The 18,408-nt window shown below is 52.9% G+C and overlaps 6 protein-coding genes across 6 annotated transcripts; 3 read left to right on the forward strand and 3 right to left on the reverse strand.

Moving 5' to 3' along the window:
• Window positions 1-2,494: 2,494 nt before the first annotated feature.
• Window positions 2,495-3,881, forward strand: TRIREDRAFT_73815 (uncharacterized protein; the record flags this gene model as incomplete). The annotated part of the gene is made up of 1 exon (XM_006961155.1): window positions 2,495-3,881. Exon 1 carries the CDS (start codon window positions 2,862-2,864, stop codon window positions 3,879-3,881), a length of 1,020 nt encoding a protein of 339 aa, XP_006961217.1. The 5' UTR covers window positions 2,495-2,861.
• Window positions 3,882-6,128: 2,247 nt separating this feature from the next.
• Window positions 6,129-7,751, reverse strand: TRIREDRAFT_73818 (catalase; the record flags this gene model as incomplete). Its single annotated transcript, XM_006961568.1, has 2 exons — window positions 6,129-7,447; window positions 7,580-7,751. The coding sequence occupies 2 exons, from the start codon at window positions 7,749-7,751 to the stop codon at window positions 6,129-6,131; spliced, it is 1,491 nt and encodes a 496-aa protein (XP_006961630.1).
• A 1,998-nt stretch (window positions 7,752-9,749) lies between these two features.
• TRIREDRAFT_102659 (ADP-ribosylation factor like 1) lies at window positions 9,750-11,200 on the reverse strand (the record flags this gene model as incomplete). Its single annotated transcript, XM_006961569.1, has 5 exons — window positions 9,750-9,773; window positions 10,479-10,802; window positions 10,881-10,964; window positions 11,026-11,064; window positions 11,126-11,200. 5 exons carry the CDS (start codon window positions 11,198-11,200, stop codon window positions 9,750-9,752), a joined length of 546 nt encoding a protein of 181 aa, XP_006961631.1.
• Window positions 11,201-12,119: 919 nt separating this feature from the next.
• Window positions 12,120-13,102, forward strand: rpl39 (ribosomal protein L39e). Its single transcript, XM_006961156.1, has 3 exons — window positions 12,120-12,145; window positions 12,406-12,506; window positions 12,691-13,102. The coding sequence occupies exons 1-3, from the start codon at window positions 12,140-12,142 to the stop codon at window positions 12,737-12,739; spliced, it is 156 nt and encodes a 51-aa protein (XP_006961218.1). The 5' UTR covers window positions 12,120-12,139; the 3' UTR covers window positions 12,740-13,102.
• Window positions 13,103-13,745: 643 nt separating this feature from the next.
• Window positions 13,746-14,493, reverse strand: skp1 (uncharacterized protein; the record flags this gene model as incomplete). Its single annotated transcript, XM_006961570.1, has 4 exons — window positions 14,393-14,493; window positions 14,229-14,326; window positions 13,982-14,152; window positions 13,746-13,922 (listed from the first exon to the last, which is right to left on the reverse strand). The coding sequence occupies exons 1-4, from the start codon at window positions 14,460-14,462 to the stop codon at window positions 13,746-13,748; spliced, it is 516 nt and encodes a 171-aa protein (XP_006961632.1). The 5' UTR covers window positions 14,463-14,493.
• A 1,899-nt stretch (window positions 14,494-16,392) lies between these two features.
• TRIREDRAFT_55005 (glycosyltransferase family 22) lies at window positions 16,393-18,261 on the forward strand (the record flags this gene model as incomplete). Its single annotated transcript, XM_006961157.1, has 3 exons — window positions 16,393-16,501; window positions 16,706-17,095; window positions 17,300-18,261. 3 exons carry the CDS (start codon window positions 16,393-16,395, stop codon window positions 18,259-18,261), a joined length of 1,461 nt encoding a protein of 486 aa, XP_006961219.1.
• Window positions 18,262-18,408: the final 147 nt, after the last annotated feature.

Genomic DNA, 18,408 nt, shown 5'->3' on the forward strand with positions numbered 1-18,408 from the left:
CGTTGCCGTGGGCAGATATTTCGCTCACAGCGCCAAGCGCCTACTGAGACTGGACCCTGCCCTGTTGAGGGACGGGCTGATCTCGTGATATCATGTCCGGGCACCAATGATGTAGATGTGCATGCTCTGTGCTGCTTGGGTGCTGCTCATCGACGAGACTAACGTACCCTCTTAGGCAACAAGGGACTTTGTTTTCGAGTCACGTTTCCCTCAGGAAACAATGGCGATGAGGTCATGACGGAAAAAAGGGAGAGAAATCACTCGCTAGGTAGACAAAGCCCAGTGCAAAAATCGTACGAAAGCGTCGGTGACGGCTGGGCGCCTGATGGCCACGCAAGAAAAAAAAAGAAAAGAACCGGCCGCTGTTGCGACACGCGCCACACGAGTTACCAGGTACATACCTACCTTGTCATGTCCCTCTTGTCCTTTGAAAGTCGCGGTACCTCACGGGAAAACCAAGCAAAAGAAACCAGGAAAAGAAAGGTGCAGAGCAAGAAACAGCAAGGGAGGGAAAAAAAAAAACAGAACAGGAAAAAAGAAAGCAGACGGTGTGTGGCGCGGATGCTGCAGGTCTTTCAGCTCCACCGGCGCCTGCAGGACTACCCGTTTCGGGCAAGCTGTGGCTGTACACGCCCCTCCTCCTTCTGGCCAGGCCACTCGAGAGCTTCTCTCTCTCTCTCTCTCTTCCCGACTTTCAATGCGCACGCCCCCCTATTTTCTGTTTCTGTTGCCGGAAAGTTGGAGCTGCTCTAGCTTTGCCTTTTTGCCAGGGAGACACAGCCCAGACCTGGGGTGCTTTCCTGATTTCATTCTTGACTCGTTTTGATAATGCTTTGTGCTGGATTTGGGGTCCTGTTGGGCTGTTGGGATGTATCAACGTGGTAGATGTCCTTGTACAGCAGCAGAGAGGCAGTGAGGGGATGCGGAGCAATTACGTGCTGCTGCTGCTGCTGATGTACTGCTTTACCACTGTCAGTAAGATAGCATGTCATCTGTGTGCAAGTGTCCTATATGGAGAGGTATGGCGGCCTTCCTCCATGTAGGTCGTATTACTACTTACAGGTTGCACTGCGACTAATATTGAGGGAGCGTTAGAGTCACGATACTACTAGTAGTACGACTCAGGCCCGGCCTGGTTACTGGCTCTCAGGACTCCAGAGTCGGAGCACCGAGTGCCTCGAGGTATGGAGTACGAGGCAAAATGCCCCGTCGTCGGTGCCACTCAGAGGTAGCCAGTACGGAGCGGTATCCAGTATTACCCAGCATCCAGTTCCCAGTTTCTACCATCTGAGGAAGCGGTTGGCGGCCGCTGCTATCTCTCCTCTCTAGTCGAGGGCAGTCAAAGCACTGACAATGACATGAATGAAACCCAGGCTCGATGGTCAACTTTGTGCTCCCGAGCTGCCGGAATGTAAGATGTACTAATTGATCACGTCGTACACATGACAGATTACGTCCAGAGACATCAAAGGCAAGGTAACTCGACAAACACAAAAATGACATGCCACAACACCAACCCGGTCAAGAGGCGTAGTACAAAGTCAAATGCAAAAGCCAAATTGCACATGGGAATATTACCTTGGGTACTTCTCCAACCCGTTGCCTGCTGCCCTCGGAGTACGCGGGAGGGCGTCTCTGGGGGGGAGTACTCCCTACTCGTCTGCGTCATACCGCCGCGCAGCCTGGACGAAGTAGGGTGTACATGTCCGAGTACGACAAAGCCCAAGGCCCATCATGATGCTTCTCTTTTTCCCTTTTTTCCCCTGCTCTGGCGCCTGTATGTATGTACATACTACTGTAGACGAAGCCCCTCTACTATGGCAGGACCCAGGGCCAGACCCGGCCACGGCCATGGCCACGGCCCAGGATGGACAGGACAAGACAAGACAGGACAGGACCGGACAAGACGCACGCCTCACTCGGGGGAGGGGGGGCGTGTGGGAGGGAGGGCAAAAAGCGCCCGACGCTGGCAGGACGAGACGAAAATACCGGTCCCCAACACCCCGAAAAACGCCAGCGAGCGGGTACAGATGCAGATGCAGATGCAGCAGGCAGTCATGCTTGGCCGCCTACCTTAGTGCCGCTACGAGGGCCATGCATGTGGTCGAGCTCGGGCTGCCGTACGAGTACAAGGACGAGGAGGTGGTAGTAGTATGTAGTAGTATTTAGACAGCCCCCGAGCACCACCCAAGACGGCCGCTGACTGCCCTGAACTGCAACCGCCAACCGCCGCTAGCCACTCGCCCTCAGCGGGACCCCCAGCGCCTGAACCGACCTGCTAGTAGAGCCCTCTTCTGCCGCTCTAGTGCACCCGAGCCACCAGACCAGACCACCTCCACCGCGCGCGCCTCTTGCCCGTATTATATCTTACCATTTCTCCCCGCTCACACACCCTCTTCTTTCTTCTCTTCCCTCCTCACGATCTCCTCGTCCGCCGTTCTCTTCTCTCCTCCTCCCTGGCATTCGGCCGCTCAGCAGGTGATTCAGTCAGCCTGCCAACCCTTTGCGCCACTCCCTGCTCGGCACCGTTTCCAGGTTTTTGTTTTCCTTTCTTCACCTTTTGTCACTCCGCCTCTTGTCGTTGTTGTGTGTGTCATTGTCCGCCCTTTGTTGCTTTCTTCTTAAAGAAAAAACCCCCCCATCCTCGTCCGTTGCGCCGCCTTGAATACCATCTGCCGCTTCTTGTCTGTCTGCCTGCCAGAGATAAAAACCACCACAAGAGGCGTCTCTGTTCTCAGACCTCGACGCCGTCCCTCATCTTGGTGCTGCTCCGTCACCTACAACAGCCCGACCTGTCCTCGACTTACACCAAAAGACAAGAGAAAAAAAAAAGTCACAGTGCTCCTCGTCCATACAACAACATGCCGGTCCAGCTACTCCCTGCCTCGGCCGCGGCCTTTGCCCCGCGGGCCTCATCCGTCAACGTCGTCCTGGGCTCTCGCGTCGAGCCGTGGCTTACACAGACGCTCAAGCGTGTCAACCGGGTCAAGCGCCCCCTCAACAGCGTCCCCCAGCACCAGCGATGCCTCACCGAGCTTCTGTCATCACCCAACGCCATCTGGACCCTCTGCTCAATCATGCTCGCCAAGCTGCCCCAGGCCGAGATGCCCGAAGACCCCACGGAGAACCTCTTCAGCCACCAGCTCTTCCACGTCGAGGCCTACATTGTCCACGTCGACATGGTCCTGCGCAACGAGGTCGCCTTCAAGCTGACCACCGACACCATTGATGCCCTCGTCGAGTACCACAAGGAGGTCCACTGCGTCGACGCAAAGGCCAACACCTACGACTGGTCCGAGAAAGAGCAGCAGTGCAAGAAGCTGCACGAAGACTTTGTCCAGGCCATCAACAAGTTCGTCTTCCGCGCCGACGTCTCCGCCCTGGAGGGTCTCGAGGAGGAGGGTGCCGGCGAGCTGCTCAACGGAAAGAGCAAGGACGTCAAGGCCAGCATCATGAACCTGATGAAGCCGCTTCTGCCTCCCCCGCCCAGAGTCGTCGAGGTCATTCGCCAGCCACCTCTGCTGCCCAGCTCTCCCCTCGGCAACATGTGGACGCAGGCTCCTCCTCATATCATCCCCGCGGCCGTTGAGCCCTGGCAGGTGCTGCCTTCAAGTCCCAGCGTCACCTCGTCTGTCGACTCGAGCCACACTCCCCTCTGGGCCAACATGGGTATGAGCGACTGCCAGCTGCCCTCCCCGACGCCCTCGTTCAGCCTGCCGCAGACCACCGCCGAGCTCTTCTACAGCCCGCCCATCATGGCACCCATCCCGGCGCTTCCTCTCCCCAGCGTCTTCGCACCTTCACAGTGCGGAGTCAGTCTGGGCATGGGCATCGGTGGCTTCGGCTGGGACCGCTACCACGAGTACGCCACCATCATGTGAGGCTGCAGCCACTCCCGCGACCGACAACCGACTTCTTGATACCCGTCCCGCCAACGGTTTGCGGCTAAACGAGCACCCCACCCTCGGACAAACAAAAGCAAAGAGTCATCACTTCTCATCGGCATAGAACACACCATGTCAAAGGCATATAGGCGTTTTGTTGCATCAGGACCGGAGTTCCAATACCTCGACAATATCCTTCTTTTTCTTTTCCAGGAAATACCCTTAATCATTTCCTACTTTTCCTTTGCTTTTTCTCTTTCATCTTTCATCTCGTTCTGGCTTTTCAATCTGCTCTCGGCGACACAGCAAGCGTGCACATGGTTTCGAATCTAGTTCTCGTTGACAGTCCAGAAAACTTGATCATCCGTCTCGTCATGGCCGCAAGCTCGGCCTTCTGTTTTGGGCTACTTGTTCATTTCCTTTACACGATACCACCAACACGGCTGGATCTGAGGCGGCAATTCTGGATCTGTTTTCTTCAACCGGGCGGGGACTCTTTCTTCGGCACAGAAGCTAGCGGCTTGCGACATTCTCTTCTCCATTTCCTTGTTCTTCTTGTTGTTTCTCTGGTACACATTGGGTTAAAGATAAGAGGCGACTGCAGCAATGCACAACACTCGGCACGGTCCGAGACCTCCATTGGATTTGATTCCTTCACCTTCTTTTCTCATCCCCCTTCGCCTCTTTCTCGAGGCACTTGGGGCAGGCTTTTCTTTGACATCGGAAGATCTCCCTCTCGGACGTGAGGTGCCTGAGAGTTACATCTCGGGCCACTCACTCTTTTGGTCTTACCTTATCCTGACCTGCGTAATGATTCACGAAAAAAAGCATTTGACGACGACATGAATGAGTTACGAATAGACTCACGGGTACGCGACACGAATTTGAAGACATGGAAAGCTTTGATCACTCCCGCTAGACGCTGGGATGGATCACTTCCTCATTTCGAATCAAGTACTCAGTTTACGACAACGGTTTTATTCGGCTCAACGGTTCGTTTCCAACACCGACTCACAGGCTCTGAACTGGTTTTCAGATCCTTCGCACCTCTTGGGACGACGTCAAACCATCAATATCACATCATTGCGCATTGCGATCACGGCGCTGAGATATCTGGAATATGTCGGCTTCCCTGGAAAGACGACGATAGGGTGGGCTTGATGCCTTGTCTCTGCTGTGCAGAGACGAGTGCATCGCCTCTTCCGCTCCACCGGTTTCGCCGCGATATGTTCCCAGCCAGAAATTTCAACCGACTCTACCTTCTCACATGCCGATTAGGGGGGACGGCTACAGCGCGCCAAAGAGCCGTGCCCCCTGGTCACTTGTCGACGCGACAACAAGGGCTTGTGTTGATGGCACTGGGCACTATCAAGGCAAACCGGTTTTTGTAGCTCATCTCTCTACACACCACTTCCGTTGCGATCGCCACTTCAGACAGACTGGATCTATATCCGGGGAGGCGTCGAAGCGGATGTGGCGCGATGCCAGGCGAGTGAGCCAGGCTGTCAGCAACGCTGTGCTTTGCTGGCTGTCCCGGACTCACTCCTGGGCTCTTCCGCAGGGAAACGGAAGGGCACTTGGGATTGCACCAGAGGTGCTGGATATAGTATTCAATGCGTGCGAGAAAAAAAATTTGAAAATGGGGAGGAAATCACTTGTCGGGGGGTAACAAAAAAAATGATCTCATAACCATATTGTAACAAATGAAGGACAAATGGCTTCTTTCGCCCAGGCGGCGGAGATGCTTCGCACGCAATGTCACGCACTGCTGGAAAAGGGTCCCTGCTCGTTTTCTTGTCGTTGGCAGTACTACTAGGTAGTTGATTCAACTTGGTAAAATATATATATCTAAAAGGAATGCCTGATTCTCTCTCATCTGGTACTGTGATGTCGCTTCCTGATGTTCCTTTTACTGCTTTCAATAACAGTTAGGCTTGACACTGATCAGTATCTTCTCGAAAAGCATATCCTACGTGGATGAATCAGGCTACAGTTGGATGCTATTAATGAAATCTGATACGCTCATCCGTTGCGGGACTTGCTCAGCATCCTCGCGAGCCGCGAAGTCAATACAAAGTCCATCACAGGCAAAGGTCACCAGCTACGAATCTGACAACGAGCAAGATACACATCAATTTTCGTTTCCTAATAGGCCAAGTACATGACATCGTAAAGTTTCCAGAGCTGAACCCCTCAGCACGTATATACAATCTTATCAATCCCCCGTCAGCACGCTGACTTGAGCTATTTGACAAGCTTCTCCGTCGACTCCTGAATAAAAGCCCCCAAGCCAGGGTCCACACGCGTGAACATGGCATATGTCCTGTTGCGGGTGTCTTGATGAGCGGCCGACAAGTGGCCGGCGACATTCGAGACAAAGTTGTCTTGCTGCCCGGGAGTGCGACCGAGGACGTCCCAGAGACCCTTTGCTTGCACAAAGTCATCATCGTTGACGTCTTGGAAGAGCTCATGGACGGCATGGCCAGACCAGGTCTCATGCGTGACGATGGGCTTGACAGCCTTGTACGTCAGCTGCCTGTAGGAGCTGGGATAGTTGGGGTTGGCACCATAGTTGCCGTTGACGACCATGGCACCATCGCGCTGGAAGGGGTTGAATGCCTTGAGAGGCGCATTGACAGGGATTTGCTGATAGTTGACGCCAAGGCGGTGACGATGAGTGTCAGGGTAAGAGAACAGTCGGGACTGCAGCACAGGATCGATGGAAGGCTCAACGCCGGGAACCAAGTGCGAGGGAGAGAAGGCGAGTTGCTCAATCTCGGCAAAATAGTTTTCGGGGTTCTTGTTGAGAGTGAACTTGCCAAAGGGCCTCAGGGGCACGTCCTTCTGAGGCCAAACCTTGGTCAAGTCAAAAATGTTCCATCGGAATTTCTCAGCTTCCTCAGGAGTGAGAACCTGGACATAGACTGTCCAACTGGGAAAGTCTCCCTTTTGAATAGCCTCAAAGAGGTCTTGAGTGTTCCAGTCTGGGTTCTCGGCAGACATCTTGGCGGCCTCTTCGCCGGTGAACGTCTTGATGCCCTGATCGGTCTTGAGGTGAACCTGCGTGTACACAAACGATCCATCAGGCTTGGTCCACTTGTGAGTGTGACCAGAGTATCCGTTCATGTGCCGGTAGGAGTAGGGGGTGCCTCGGTCGGAGAAGAGAGTCATTACTTGATGGATCGCCTCTTGGTGGGTGGAGAGATAATCCCAGAACATGGTGGCATCTTTCAGATTCGTCTGGGGGTTCCGCTTCTGAGTGTGGATGAAGAGTGGAAACTTGGTAGGATCACGGATGAAGAAGACGGGGGTATTGTTATACACCCAGTCCCAGTTGCCTTCTTCTGTGTAGAACTTGATGGCGAAGCCGCGAGGGTCACGGGCAGTGTCGGCAGAACCCTTCTCGCCGCCGACAGTCGAGAAGCGCGCAACGCAGTTGGTTTTCTTTCCGACGGTATCAAACATGTTGATGGAGGTGAGGTCTGTGATGTCATGAGTGACTTCAAAGACGCCGTATGCCCCAGCCCCCTTTGCATGGACGACACGTTCGGGAATACGCTCGCCTATAGATCAAGTGTTAGTTTTCTAGCGTCACTTGCTAAGGGCACATGAGAGTATAGCCAAGAAATGAGTATTGGAAGGGGGGTTGAGGTAGAAGAATGCGGAGAGAGGAAACAGTCATGGTGAAAACGTACGGTCAAAGTGAGCCAGGGCGTCAATCAGGTGAAAGTCTTGGAGAAGCAGAGGTCCAATGGTGCCGGGGCGTTGCCAGCCCTCGGGGTTGTCAATGGGAGCACCATTGGAGGTGGTGTAGACTGGCTTTTCGTTGTACCGGAAGGTAGAAGCCGGGGTGTCGTTGGCGACCATTGTGTCGGTGGGTGCTGGGAGATGATGTTAGTTATCTATGAATGGATTACTGGCAGTACAGTTTAGGAGGAATCACGATGACAGGCAACTTACTCTGCGATATCTTGGAATGAGGTAGGAGGGATTGGTAGAGTGGGAATGATGGAGGAGGAGGGTAGACGATGAGCACGAGGAAGAGGAAGGGCTGGGAGGAGGAGGAGGAGGAGAAGAGACGGAAGAAGAGACGGAAGAAGAGAGGGGAGTGTAGAGGGGAACAGGATAAGGCACTGTAGCCTGAGAATGCTATGCCTCTTTATACGTCGGACAGGACACACACACACAGATCAACTGACACATACAGTAGAGAGAGAGCGCGAAAGAGGAGAAAGAGAGGAGTGAGCGTAGTTGGTGGGGTGATTGATTCTGAGCCCCATGTAAGACGAAGCCTGTCAGAGAGCAGCGAGTTCATGCATCCACGGCCAGATGGGTTGAAATGCAAGAGCTCTGGGTGGTTGAGACGCGGCAGCTGGCGGGAGTGTACCTACATCATACTACATGGACGGACCCTCCCTCCCTCCCTCCCTCCTTCCTTCCCCTCCCCCCTCCTGCCTTCATCCAGCCTCTTCTGTTCGTGTTTGCTTGCTTGTGCTTGCCCTACCTACCTACATAAAGTAGCTCGTATGGAACTAACTTTCGGTTCCTACCTACTAGGTAGTACCTACCCAAGTTTGTAGTACTTCCTACCCAGACAATTGGGCATCTTTTGTCATTCTGAGTACTTCAATACCTAGGTGGGCATATAGAAAAGTACCCTCTTAGTGACCTATTTGAGATGCTGTATACAGTGTGCATGAAGAGAACTGCCGAGACGCTCTTCTGTATCATTCATCCACACTTGTATCCAAGTGTGCCCAGCGTTCAATGTTGTCTAGGTAGGTAGAGCTTGCGTGCCTGACTTTCGACCCAAGATCCACGCCCTACCTTCCTAGGTATCTACCTTCCTTACGTCAGGGCAACAGACCGACAAGCATTGCAGGTATCTGGGTCTGCCAACACGCGCATACGAGGTACATGCTTGCGCAGTACATTTCTTGGCAACCTGATGGAAAGCAAGAGCCGGCTCGCTCGATCTTTCCCCGCTGGGCTAGCTCAGTGTGGGGTAAGAGAAGCCAATCAGAGGCCCTCTATAGCAAAGCGGGAGTCGGTTCCCCCTCGACCGGGACACGGCGCGGGCTTCTGGAGCCGGAGCTGGGCTGAGTTGACCTGAACTTGTAAAGACCCTCTCTCTTCTGTGCCGTGCTCCGTGATAGGGAATCTATCTACATTCGTATCAGATTCTCTTCCGGGCCAGGATTCTGTCATGGAAGCTGCGTCTATCCGCTTGGCCGGATCGGAACTTTGCAGATGTCATGAACCGGCCATCTGATATCCTATCGCATGTTCCTACTGTACCCGCATCACTTTGCGGTTCCCCGTCACATCTCAACTCTCTTAACAACTCCAGCAACTGGTTAATATTGCCTTACTATAAGGGCCACTTCTTCAGTCTATGTATGAGTCAATTAATCTCATATCTCGCCTGATATTTCAGCTTCCAAGCGGGGCTCGCCATGGCCTTCCTCTTCCGCAGGTGCCGCAATCGCCGCCCGTCATCGCCCCATTCCCGCTCCCGATGACTTTTGGATCGAGCATGATAGCGCGCCTCGCGTCTCGGTGTCCGAGCCGGGACGCGTGGTCACCTGTCCGTTCATGATCGTAGTGCGTAAAGTATCTACCGTAATCACAGCATCGGTCCAAGACTTGATGGAAGACTTGGTATTATCATATATCAATGGGCGTTCCAATGTGGGCTAATTATTGATGAATGATGATTGTACGCCCGGTTAGTGAGGCGCTGGCGTCTACATACAGCTCAATGGTTGTGTGACAAGTCAGCAATGTAGAAACATCCCCTCCACATTGCTTGTTCGATCTTGGTCTACAGCAGAGTAGCAGGCTCTGTATGGGCTGGATATTCGTCTACAGACGGTTTGACAGGTTGTTCTGACATGTATATTCGCCAAAGTCCGAGTGGCCGTGTTCACGGCTTGTCTGATGGATGCTATGCCCAATACCCACTGCACTGTACCGTTGTCTAAGGAAGGTAGGTACCTTCGCAGGTGGTATTATTACACCAGCTCTAAATCACCGGATTGGGGTTCAGCACAAACCACACATTTCGCAGTCTCTCAAAGAAGCTCAACGAGGCTGATGAGCGCTGCAGATCAGGTAGGTCTGAGCTTACGAGGGCGGTGAAGCCAAGTTGGGTGTCCAGACTAAGCTCAAAGTCGAGAAGCGAAACGGGATACTGACGCGTATCCCAAGTCTAGAATTAAATGGTAGTAACTGCATATTGCCGCCGTTCGTATGCTTTGACTTCCTCCGAGCCCATCATCCGCCGATTATATGGGCAGGTATGGCGTTCCTTGCACATCCTTGTCCCTGTCACAGTGTAGCGTTGGCCGCTCAGATACGACGAAACCCGGCCGTCGTTGCCATCATCTTATCGTTTGTTGTACAAGTTGTGTTTCAGTAGTGAAAGAAGAAAGGGCGTACGCCCCCCCCCCCCCCCTCATGCGTCGTTATTGTTTCGTAGACTCTTGTGTGTTTCAGTTATCCTGGTTCACGGTTTGCTAAATCAGACGTGAATCGTTAGCTTCGGTTCCCAACGAAATCATCAATGATCAATGGCCAGAAAGAATAACTCACCACTAGCCAATCCATGCCCTCATTCACGCCACTGCCATCGACCGCCGAGCACGCCATGATGCTCCAATTCCTGTCCCGCAGCTCGCCCAGCTGCAGCGCTTCTGAGATTTCTCCCGCCCCCTTGGCGCCGGGCTGGTCCTGCTTGTTGGCAAACACCAGCAGCGCCGCGTCCTTAAGCTCCTCCTCGTTCAGCATGGCCGACAGCTCTTCTGCGGCCGTCTGTAACCGGTCGATGTCGGTTGAGTCGACGACGAAGATGACGGCAGCCGTGTTGGCATAGTAACACCGCCAGTATGGTCTGATGCTAGTCTGACCACCCAGATCCTGGAAGCGAGAAAGACGTGGATGTTAGCAAGAGGCGATTCCTCTCTTTCACGTGTGTTTCGTAGTCGTAGTCCATACCCAAACATTGAAGTTGAGATTCTTGTACGTGACTGATTCGACGTTGAACCCGATCGTCGGTATGGTCGTGACAACTTCTCCAATCTAATCCTCGGGAATAGGTCAGCACGCGCTCAATGATATGTGCAGCCTCGTGAATGCGCACCTTCAATCTGTATAAAAGCGTCGTTTTGCCAGCATTGTCCTGTCGCAGCCAGGTATTAGCATCCCAACATCGCAGTCCGAGCCACTGCACGACGTCATACCAAGCCCAGGATCAAGATTCTAATCTCCTTCTTTGCCCAGACCAAGTTGGTCAACCATGACATTCCCGCGCCCATCGTGAATTCTTAGAAAAAAACAAAAAAGAAAAAGTCCGAAGCTCTGTGAAACCCGCTGCGCTTCGTCCGTGGTAGATGAACAACGTTTCGCGTTCCGCTCTCGCGCAGCAGTGCACTTTGCGGGGGGGGACAACTGTTGCTCCCTCGAATATACGCCAATGGTGCCAGATACGAACAAGAAAGAGAATGAGCAACACGCAACAGGACGCCGGGATGTAAGTCGTTGAAGAGTTGTCGCGTGTGTGTGGGATAGGCTTTCGTTGGAATGTTGTTTTGCGACAAGTGAACAATTACAAACTGTCCCCTATTCCGGAGACTTCTAGAGCCCATCTGCACCCATCTTGGCAGCAGGGCGTTTGCTAGAGGCGATGTCCTTGCCAACGGCGGCCTCTGGTTGGTCCGCGCGCTTAGACAAAAAGGTAAGGCTAATCTCACGCAGCCTCACATCACTTGACCACTTGATGTTGCACGAGGTATGGGTACGCAGATTGATGCCGTTGAAGCCTCTTCTGCGCTCGCTACACCGAAAATTGAATCTGAGCTGGCCGCAACAGTTGGAAGGGGCCATCAAGTAGGTCAAGACAAGTGCCAGAGTCGGCTTTGCGATAGATGCACTTTTGCTATGCTCATTCTCAACACCCTCCCCCGAACCCGTCTAGCTTATTCTGTCTACTACCTTCATCGTAGCCTCATTAGGTAATCCTCCAACAAGACCCTCCCTTCAAGCTCGATTTCTCAGCCGCTCTTTCTGCCTCAGGCAGGAAACATCGCTTGCGCCACACACTGCACCAGCCACAAACCCACACAAAGTCAGGTCTTGCAATTTTTCTCGCTAGGGCTTTACGCCCTCCTCGGATGCGGGTCGCAAAACCTACTATCATTCTCAACATCACCCGAAAATCGTCATCATCACCAGACTCGATACGCAAGGTCAATAAGATGGCGGTATGGCAGCTCCCTCTCTCTCCCTCCAGCGTTGATTTGATAGAAGGCGCCGAGTTGTCTTTCAAAGGAGCGAATTTCTCGATTTTCCCCCCCCCGGGCGCGCGGCCTGCAGTTGGAAACACTTCAGGCGAGATCCGACCGAGTGGCTGCAGGACGTTTTGGAGGGGAAAATGGGAAAAGACGCAAGCCGATGAAGGGGGAAACGGAGGCTCGAATGCTGTTACAGAGCGAAAGAAGCTGACGACGAGATGAATCTATAGAGCCACAAGACATTCCGAACCAAGCAGAAGCTGGCCAAGGCCCAGAAGCAGAACCGCCCGGTTCCGCAATGGATTCGCCTTCGCACTGGCAACACCATCCGGTGCGTTCATTCTCCCTAAACTCGAATTACCCTCTCCTCGAGTCATCACGACGAATCCCGACGTTCACCATCAAACCCATCACCCGATCTTGCGACATCCTTCAGACCATCCGAATCATTCCCCTCTCGCAAACAACAAACCTCAGATTGACAAGGCACAATACTAACAAGTCATTTCGTACAGCTACAACGCCAAGAGAAGGCACTGGAGGAAGACCCGCCTTGGCATCTAAGCAACTTCACCCAAAAAACCAATCCGGCATTCTCGAAAACAAAAGAACCCCCCCTTATCTCGCACCGAACGATCCCGACCTCCAGCAGCGGTTTTTCATCTTTTGGCATGGTCCTAGTGTGGTGATGGGTATAGGAAGGGGTTTCCAATGAAGAAAACAACTTCTTTCTCCCCCCGTCTTTTCTTTTTCAGGCGTGTTGGGAGGGGAAGGGTCTAGGAGGATGCAGATGCATGGAATGGGCACGGTTGCCTGGTTTCTTGATTCTTGATATTGCTTCATGTCACGGTCGGTCATAGGGAAAGGAATGAACCTATTTTGATGCCACTTCGGCTTTTTTCCCCACAAAGATTCACATCTCTTCGTACGGCCTGCATTTCTTTGCTCTCATCGCTGCAGCTGCAGCTACTGATGTTTGTTTTGTGTGAATGAACGTCGTGCGAGGATTGCTGCGTAGGCTTGGCCATTATCAACCCACGCCATATTCTGTTCACTACCTAGTACTGATCGATCTAGCACAATGCGCGGCAGGCTGAAGCTCGAGCAGATCACAAGACCGAAGTTCGCATTCAGCTTGACCACGCCGTAAATTCGAGGTTGACGGAGTCCCTAGTACCTACGTAGTCTCCTGTATGGGGCTGGCACGAACTGTCCTTACAGGTAGAATCACATGATAGAGCAAACCGTATATTTTTTGATAACCGGGGTCGCCTGTGAAATGTCTTGAATTCTAGAAGACATGCCTCTTCCCCAACTCATGAAAAGTGTTCGAATTGAGTCATTGTACACTCGAGCCCCGCAAACGTTAACCCGAAGAGAGAGAAAAAAAAAACGAATACCAGAAAAGTCGAGAGAAAAGAGAAACCGATAGCCCTGTCAATTAATTCCCATCAACGCCGTAGGTTGCTCTATGAAAATAGCTGCGGAAGCAACTCGATCCGCGTTGCTGCTCTCCACCGAGACAAAAACAAAGATGAAGAGCACTGAAGCGCCAATGTAGACGGTCCGTTTATCGGTCCTCAGCCCACTCGTTCTCGCGGCGAATCTGCTCCTCCTCCTCGGCGGAGAAGTCGTTTGTAATGTTGAAAGTCTTGCGAATCTCCTCGGGAGACTTGCCCTTGATCATGTTGGCCACGGTCTTGCAGCCAACATCGAGAAGGGGCTTGATATCCAGGAAATTGGAGGCCTAGGACTGTGATTAGTTGCGAACACGACATTGCTGTTGAGGCTGGAATGATCACGTACCAGGATGATCTCAAAGAGCATCTCCTGGTCCACCTGCATGAACTTCTGGTCCCACTCCTCGATATCAGTCGTCTTCTTGCGGGCATCGGACTCGTCATCGGGGGCAGTGACGGGGTCGTTGCGGTGGTGCTCGCACCACTCGACAACCTTTCGCAGCACGGCTTCGTTGACCTGCAGTCTCGCTGTCAATAGCGTTTCCTAGGAGGAGGAGAACGTCGATGGCCATGGCATGAAATAGACGACTTACGTTGGGGATGGGGATGGGGTTTTCGGGGCTGATGTCGGCGCCGCCTAAGTCCTCCAGCATGTTCTTCAGGAGCATGGAGCGCTCGACCACGCAACGGTCTGGTATCGAGCATTAGTGACAGTCCATCACGGCAGACGAACGGAGCGAGGAGAGGCAAGACGTACCAACTTCCATGGTGGCATTGTCGTTGGAGACGAGCCAGATCTTCTGGGACGCAGCCTTTGCTTCCGCCATTGTGAGGGATGATGTGGCGATGATGTTGTAGCAGCTTAGATAGAAGTCGGTCGGTGTAGCGGGGCGACGCTGAACGGGCGCGAGATGCAGATGATGGAGATCGAAGCGCCGGGATCGAGAGTCTGAGGAGGCTGTTTTGTTGATGCTGATGCTGATGCGAAAAAAAGGCAGCCGGCAAGGGAGGAAGGGAGGATTTAATAGGTAACGCTGAGCTGAACCGGAGGCCAGGCACGGACGCTGTGCCTCCAGTGGCAGGCAGGCGCTCTGCTATTCTGCGGGGTTCTGCTGCTGCTGCTGTGGCGGATGTGGTAGGTACGTACCGCCTCCCGCTTGACGCTGCGCCAGAGCCTCGATTGCTGTCAAAAAGGGCCTTTGAGCTTTGAGGCCCAACGAAGCTTGTGCGCCGATGAGGTAAAACTCTCAAAGAGAGACGTCTTGCTATGGAAACATCTTCTTTTCTTTGCTTTCATGTATTTTGGAGAACTCGTTTCTGGAAGATTTCTGGTATAGTATGCAATTTTCGGTTCGATGAGTTGTATCTAAGGTTTCAACGCCTCGAAGTACCAAAGATACACATATCCTGGTCATAATAAGGCACCTCAGGTACTGCAGGTTTATGCTGTCAATATGCCGGTCTATGTTGGGCTCGACGAGGTGCTTCTATTTGAATGACAGGCGGCCTTCCCTTCATTGAGGATACAGCAGCCTGGGTATTCGAACCTCAAGAACCTTCAGATTCTTCGAGTCACTCCCGCCTTCGTCGACAGCTCATTCTCCGGGTCCAGGTCCCTTACGATTGGGCTGTCCGCGTCTGCCTACTGTTATACCCAGGCAGCACGAATGACCGTCGTCACGGTTCGATACCTATCTCACCCTTCGTTCCACCTAGCCGAAACTCATTCATTGAAGGCTTCTCCCCGCCTTCTCTTTGTTTTACTCTGGGTGCCCATATTACGTCAATATTCCGTACAAAGATCCTCAAATAAACAGCTTCATCAAGTGGCTGTGAAGTCCTGGCCCACGTGAAGAATTGTGCCAGATAGGAACGATGCCTGAATTATAGGAACAGATTGAAGGAAGATAGGAGAGTACATAGGAAGGAGTCAAAGGCGGTAATATTACTCTCCTCGCACAGCGCGATTCTTGCATTGACGGCTGTTGATGGCTGAAACGCGATGATGCCTCAACAAAAAGGGTCATCTAATGCACTCTCGCCTTTGTTAGTTGAATCATATATGTGTGTCTGGTGTCAAACAACCCAGTGATTACGAAAGCAGCCAAACAAAAAAGGCCAACTGAGGTCATGCCCCCCTTTTCCCTCCATTCTCATTGTCAGGCACATCACTCGAGTCTCAAGTCCCAGGTCTCGGGTCTCAGCCGTGAGGTCATCAGCCTCGTCTGACCACCTGCTCCGGTTTAGTAGCATTTCTCAACACCCTCTGGCGCGTTCCTCTCAACCTGCACGCGTCTGCGCAGGAACTGCCACAACTATCCTCTTCCTCTTCCTTCACTCATCATTCACGCCCTGGAGCGCCATAGCCGTCTCTATTTGATCGCTGTTCGACAGAGCCTTGCCGCATAGGAAGCTTTTCTGCCAGCTTGGTCAACTCGCTATCCGGCCACCTCTAGCCTCTATCTGCAGCATCCCTTCTCGAAATCCACACCAAGCGATTCAACTTACCTGTTATTTACCTTTGTTTTTTTTTTTTCTCCCCCCTATTATGGTGCTACCACACTCCTCGTAATCCCCTTTCTTTCTTTGTCTTCTTTTTTCTCTTTTCTCTTTCAGCCTGCCCATTAGCCAGCGCATCAGCACCTTGCCTCACATCTCTCTGCGACTTCACCCATGTTTTTTCTATCACCTCGGACTTTTTCTCACGCTCATGCTTGATCCACCAACGCCGTCTTCTAAGCAGTCAGCCGTAATCAGATGTGGCGGCGCACGTATCTCCTCCTAGTCCTCGTCAGACTATGGTTCGCCCTGTCGCCCAGCTATCTTCATCCTGACGAGAACTTTCAAGGGCCGGAAGTAATCGCAGGTACGTTTCTCGGACACCCGTTGTAAGATTTGAACGGGGTCAACCGCCACCCGTCATGGAAGCCTCGGATTTGGCTCAAGCCCCTCGGTGACGGCGAGGTCGCCGCTAGAGAGATTTATTGCAGGCTTCTCGTTCACGCAAGGCTGAAGCAATATTGTGGCGTAACTGTTCTGGGTGGCTGACTTGATCCTCTGCTGCATACAGGCCAGATCTTCAGTTACCCTGTCCGGCACACATGGGAATTTACCAGCGAGAACCCAATCCGGAGCGTCTTCCCGCTATGGCCCGTATACGGGTTGCCCATGCTTCTGCTGCAGTGGCTTTGGGTTGGGAACGGGCAGGATGGCCAGGTGCCCCCTATCGCCGTCTTCTGGACGCTGAGGTTTTTCATGTTCCTGCTGAGCTTTGTGCTTGAGTACTGGGCGCTCCAGGAGCAAATCACCTCAACGCGCCATCGCCCCATCGCCGTTCTCCTCGTGGCGTCGTCGTACGTGACGTGGACTTTCCAGACGCATACTTTCTCCAACTCGGTTGAGACATTGGCTGTTTTGTGGAGCTTGGTGTTGATAGGGCGCATCACCTCTCCTCATGTAAGTCTGACAGCAGTCTGCCCCCCTTGCTTTCAGCACCATGCTGATCCTCTGCAACAGTCGTCCATCTTATCCTCGGTGGTGTTGGGCATGGTCGTCGTCTTTGGCACCTTCAACCGCATCACTTTTCCTGCTTTTCTGCTGATACCCGGGCTTTGGCTTGTGCCCTACTACTGGAAGAAGTGCGTCCTTTTCCCATGCATATCAGTGACTCGAAGAAAAGCAACTGACTTTCCCAGGCCTCTCTCTTTGGCGGCTCTGGTTTTGGCGGCCCTTGTCACAGCTTGTACTGCCATTGCGGTCGACACTGCTTTCTACACACCGGGAACTGTTACGTGGTCCGACCTCATTACCCACCCCGTCATCACTCCTCTGAACAATCTTGTCTATAATTCTTCGCCGGAGAACCTGGCCCTCCATGGCTTACATCCCTGGTACCAGCACCTCGTCGCAAACTTGCCGCAGCTTATCGGACCTGCAGTGGCGCTGATGTTCTTACGGCCTTACGTCTCTCTGAGGCTCTGGTCGGCTATATCGGGCATCGCGGCCCTTTCTTTCGTTCAGCACCAAGAAGCGCGGTTTCTTCTCCCAGCCGTGCCGCTCATACTCTCATCATTGAAGCTGCCAAGGAGTCAGACTCTCCGTCGACTATGGATCGCAATCTGGGTTGTATTCAATCTGTTGCTGGGCGTGCTCATGGGAACATATCACCAAGGGGGAATCATTCCCGGACAAGTCTTCTTGAGCAAGCAGCCTGACGCCACAACCGCCGTATGGTGGAAGACTTACTCTCCCCCAATCTGGCTCCTAAATGGCAAAAACGAAGTATTGACCACCAAGGATGTCATGGGAATGAAGGGCGAGGCGTTACTGGACCTGTTGACCGAGCTGGCCACATGTGATACTCCTGCAGACCGGCGCAACACGGAGTATCTCAAGGAAAAGAACGGCACCTACCTAATCGCGCCGGCGTCAGCAACTTGGTTGGACCCCTATCTCCCCAACAAGGGGCTTGAAGGGCTGCGATTTCGGGAAGTGTGGCGGTATAGGAAACATGTCAACTTGGATGATCTGGATTTCGGGGACGATGGGGTTTGGAACACCCTTTCCAGGGTCATTGGCCGCCGGGGGCTTGTTGCTTGGCGAGTCACGAAAAGCTGTGAGCTTTGATGGGCCTATAGTAGGTAGGATGCAAAAGAGGTTTGACCCTTGTCAGGTTACAGAGGGAAAAAATAGGCAAGACAGAGGGCAGAGGACAAGATTAGGCAGCGCCTTTGGTCCTCTGTATACCTGACAAGGGTCAGATATCTTTTGCAT

The sequence above is a fragment of the Trichoderma reesei genome (genome assembly GCF_000167675.1).
Source record: "Trichoderma reesei QM6a unplaced genomic scaffold TRIREscaffold_1, whole genome shotgun sequence".
Taxonomy (NCBI): Eukaryota; Fungi; Ascomycota; class Sordariomycetes; order Hypocreales; family Hypocreaceae; genus Trichoderma; species Trichoderma reesei.

Coding starts and splice junctions, on each gene's coding strand:
- rpl39 (XM_006961156.1), top strand. Junction 12,507..12,690: donor CGCACTGGCAACACCATCCG/GTGCGTTCATTC, acceptor CATTTCGTACAG/CTACAACGCCAAGAGAAGGC.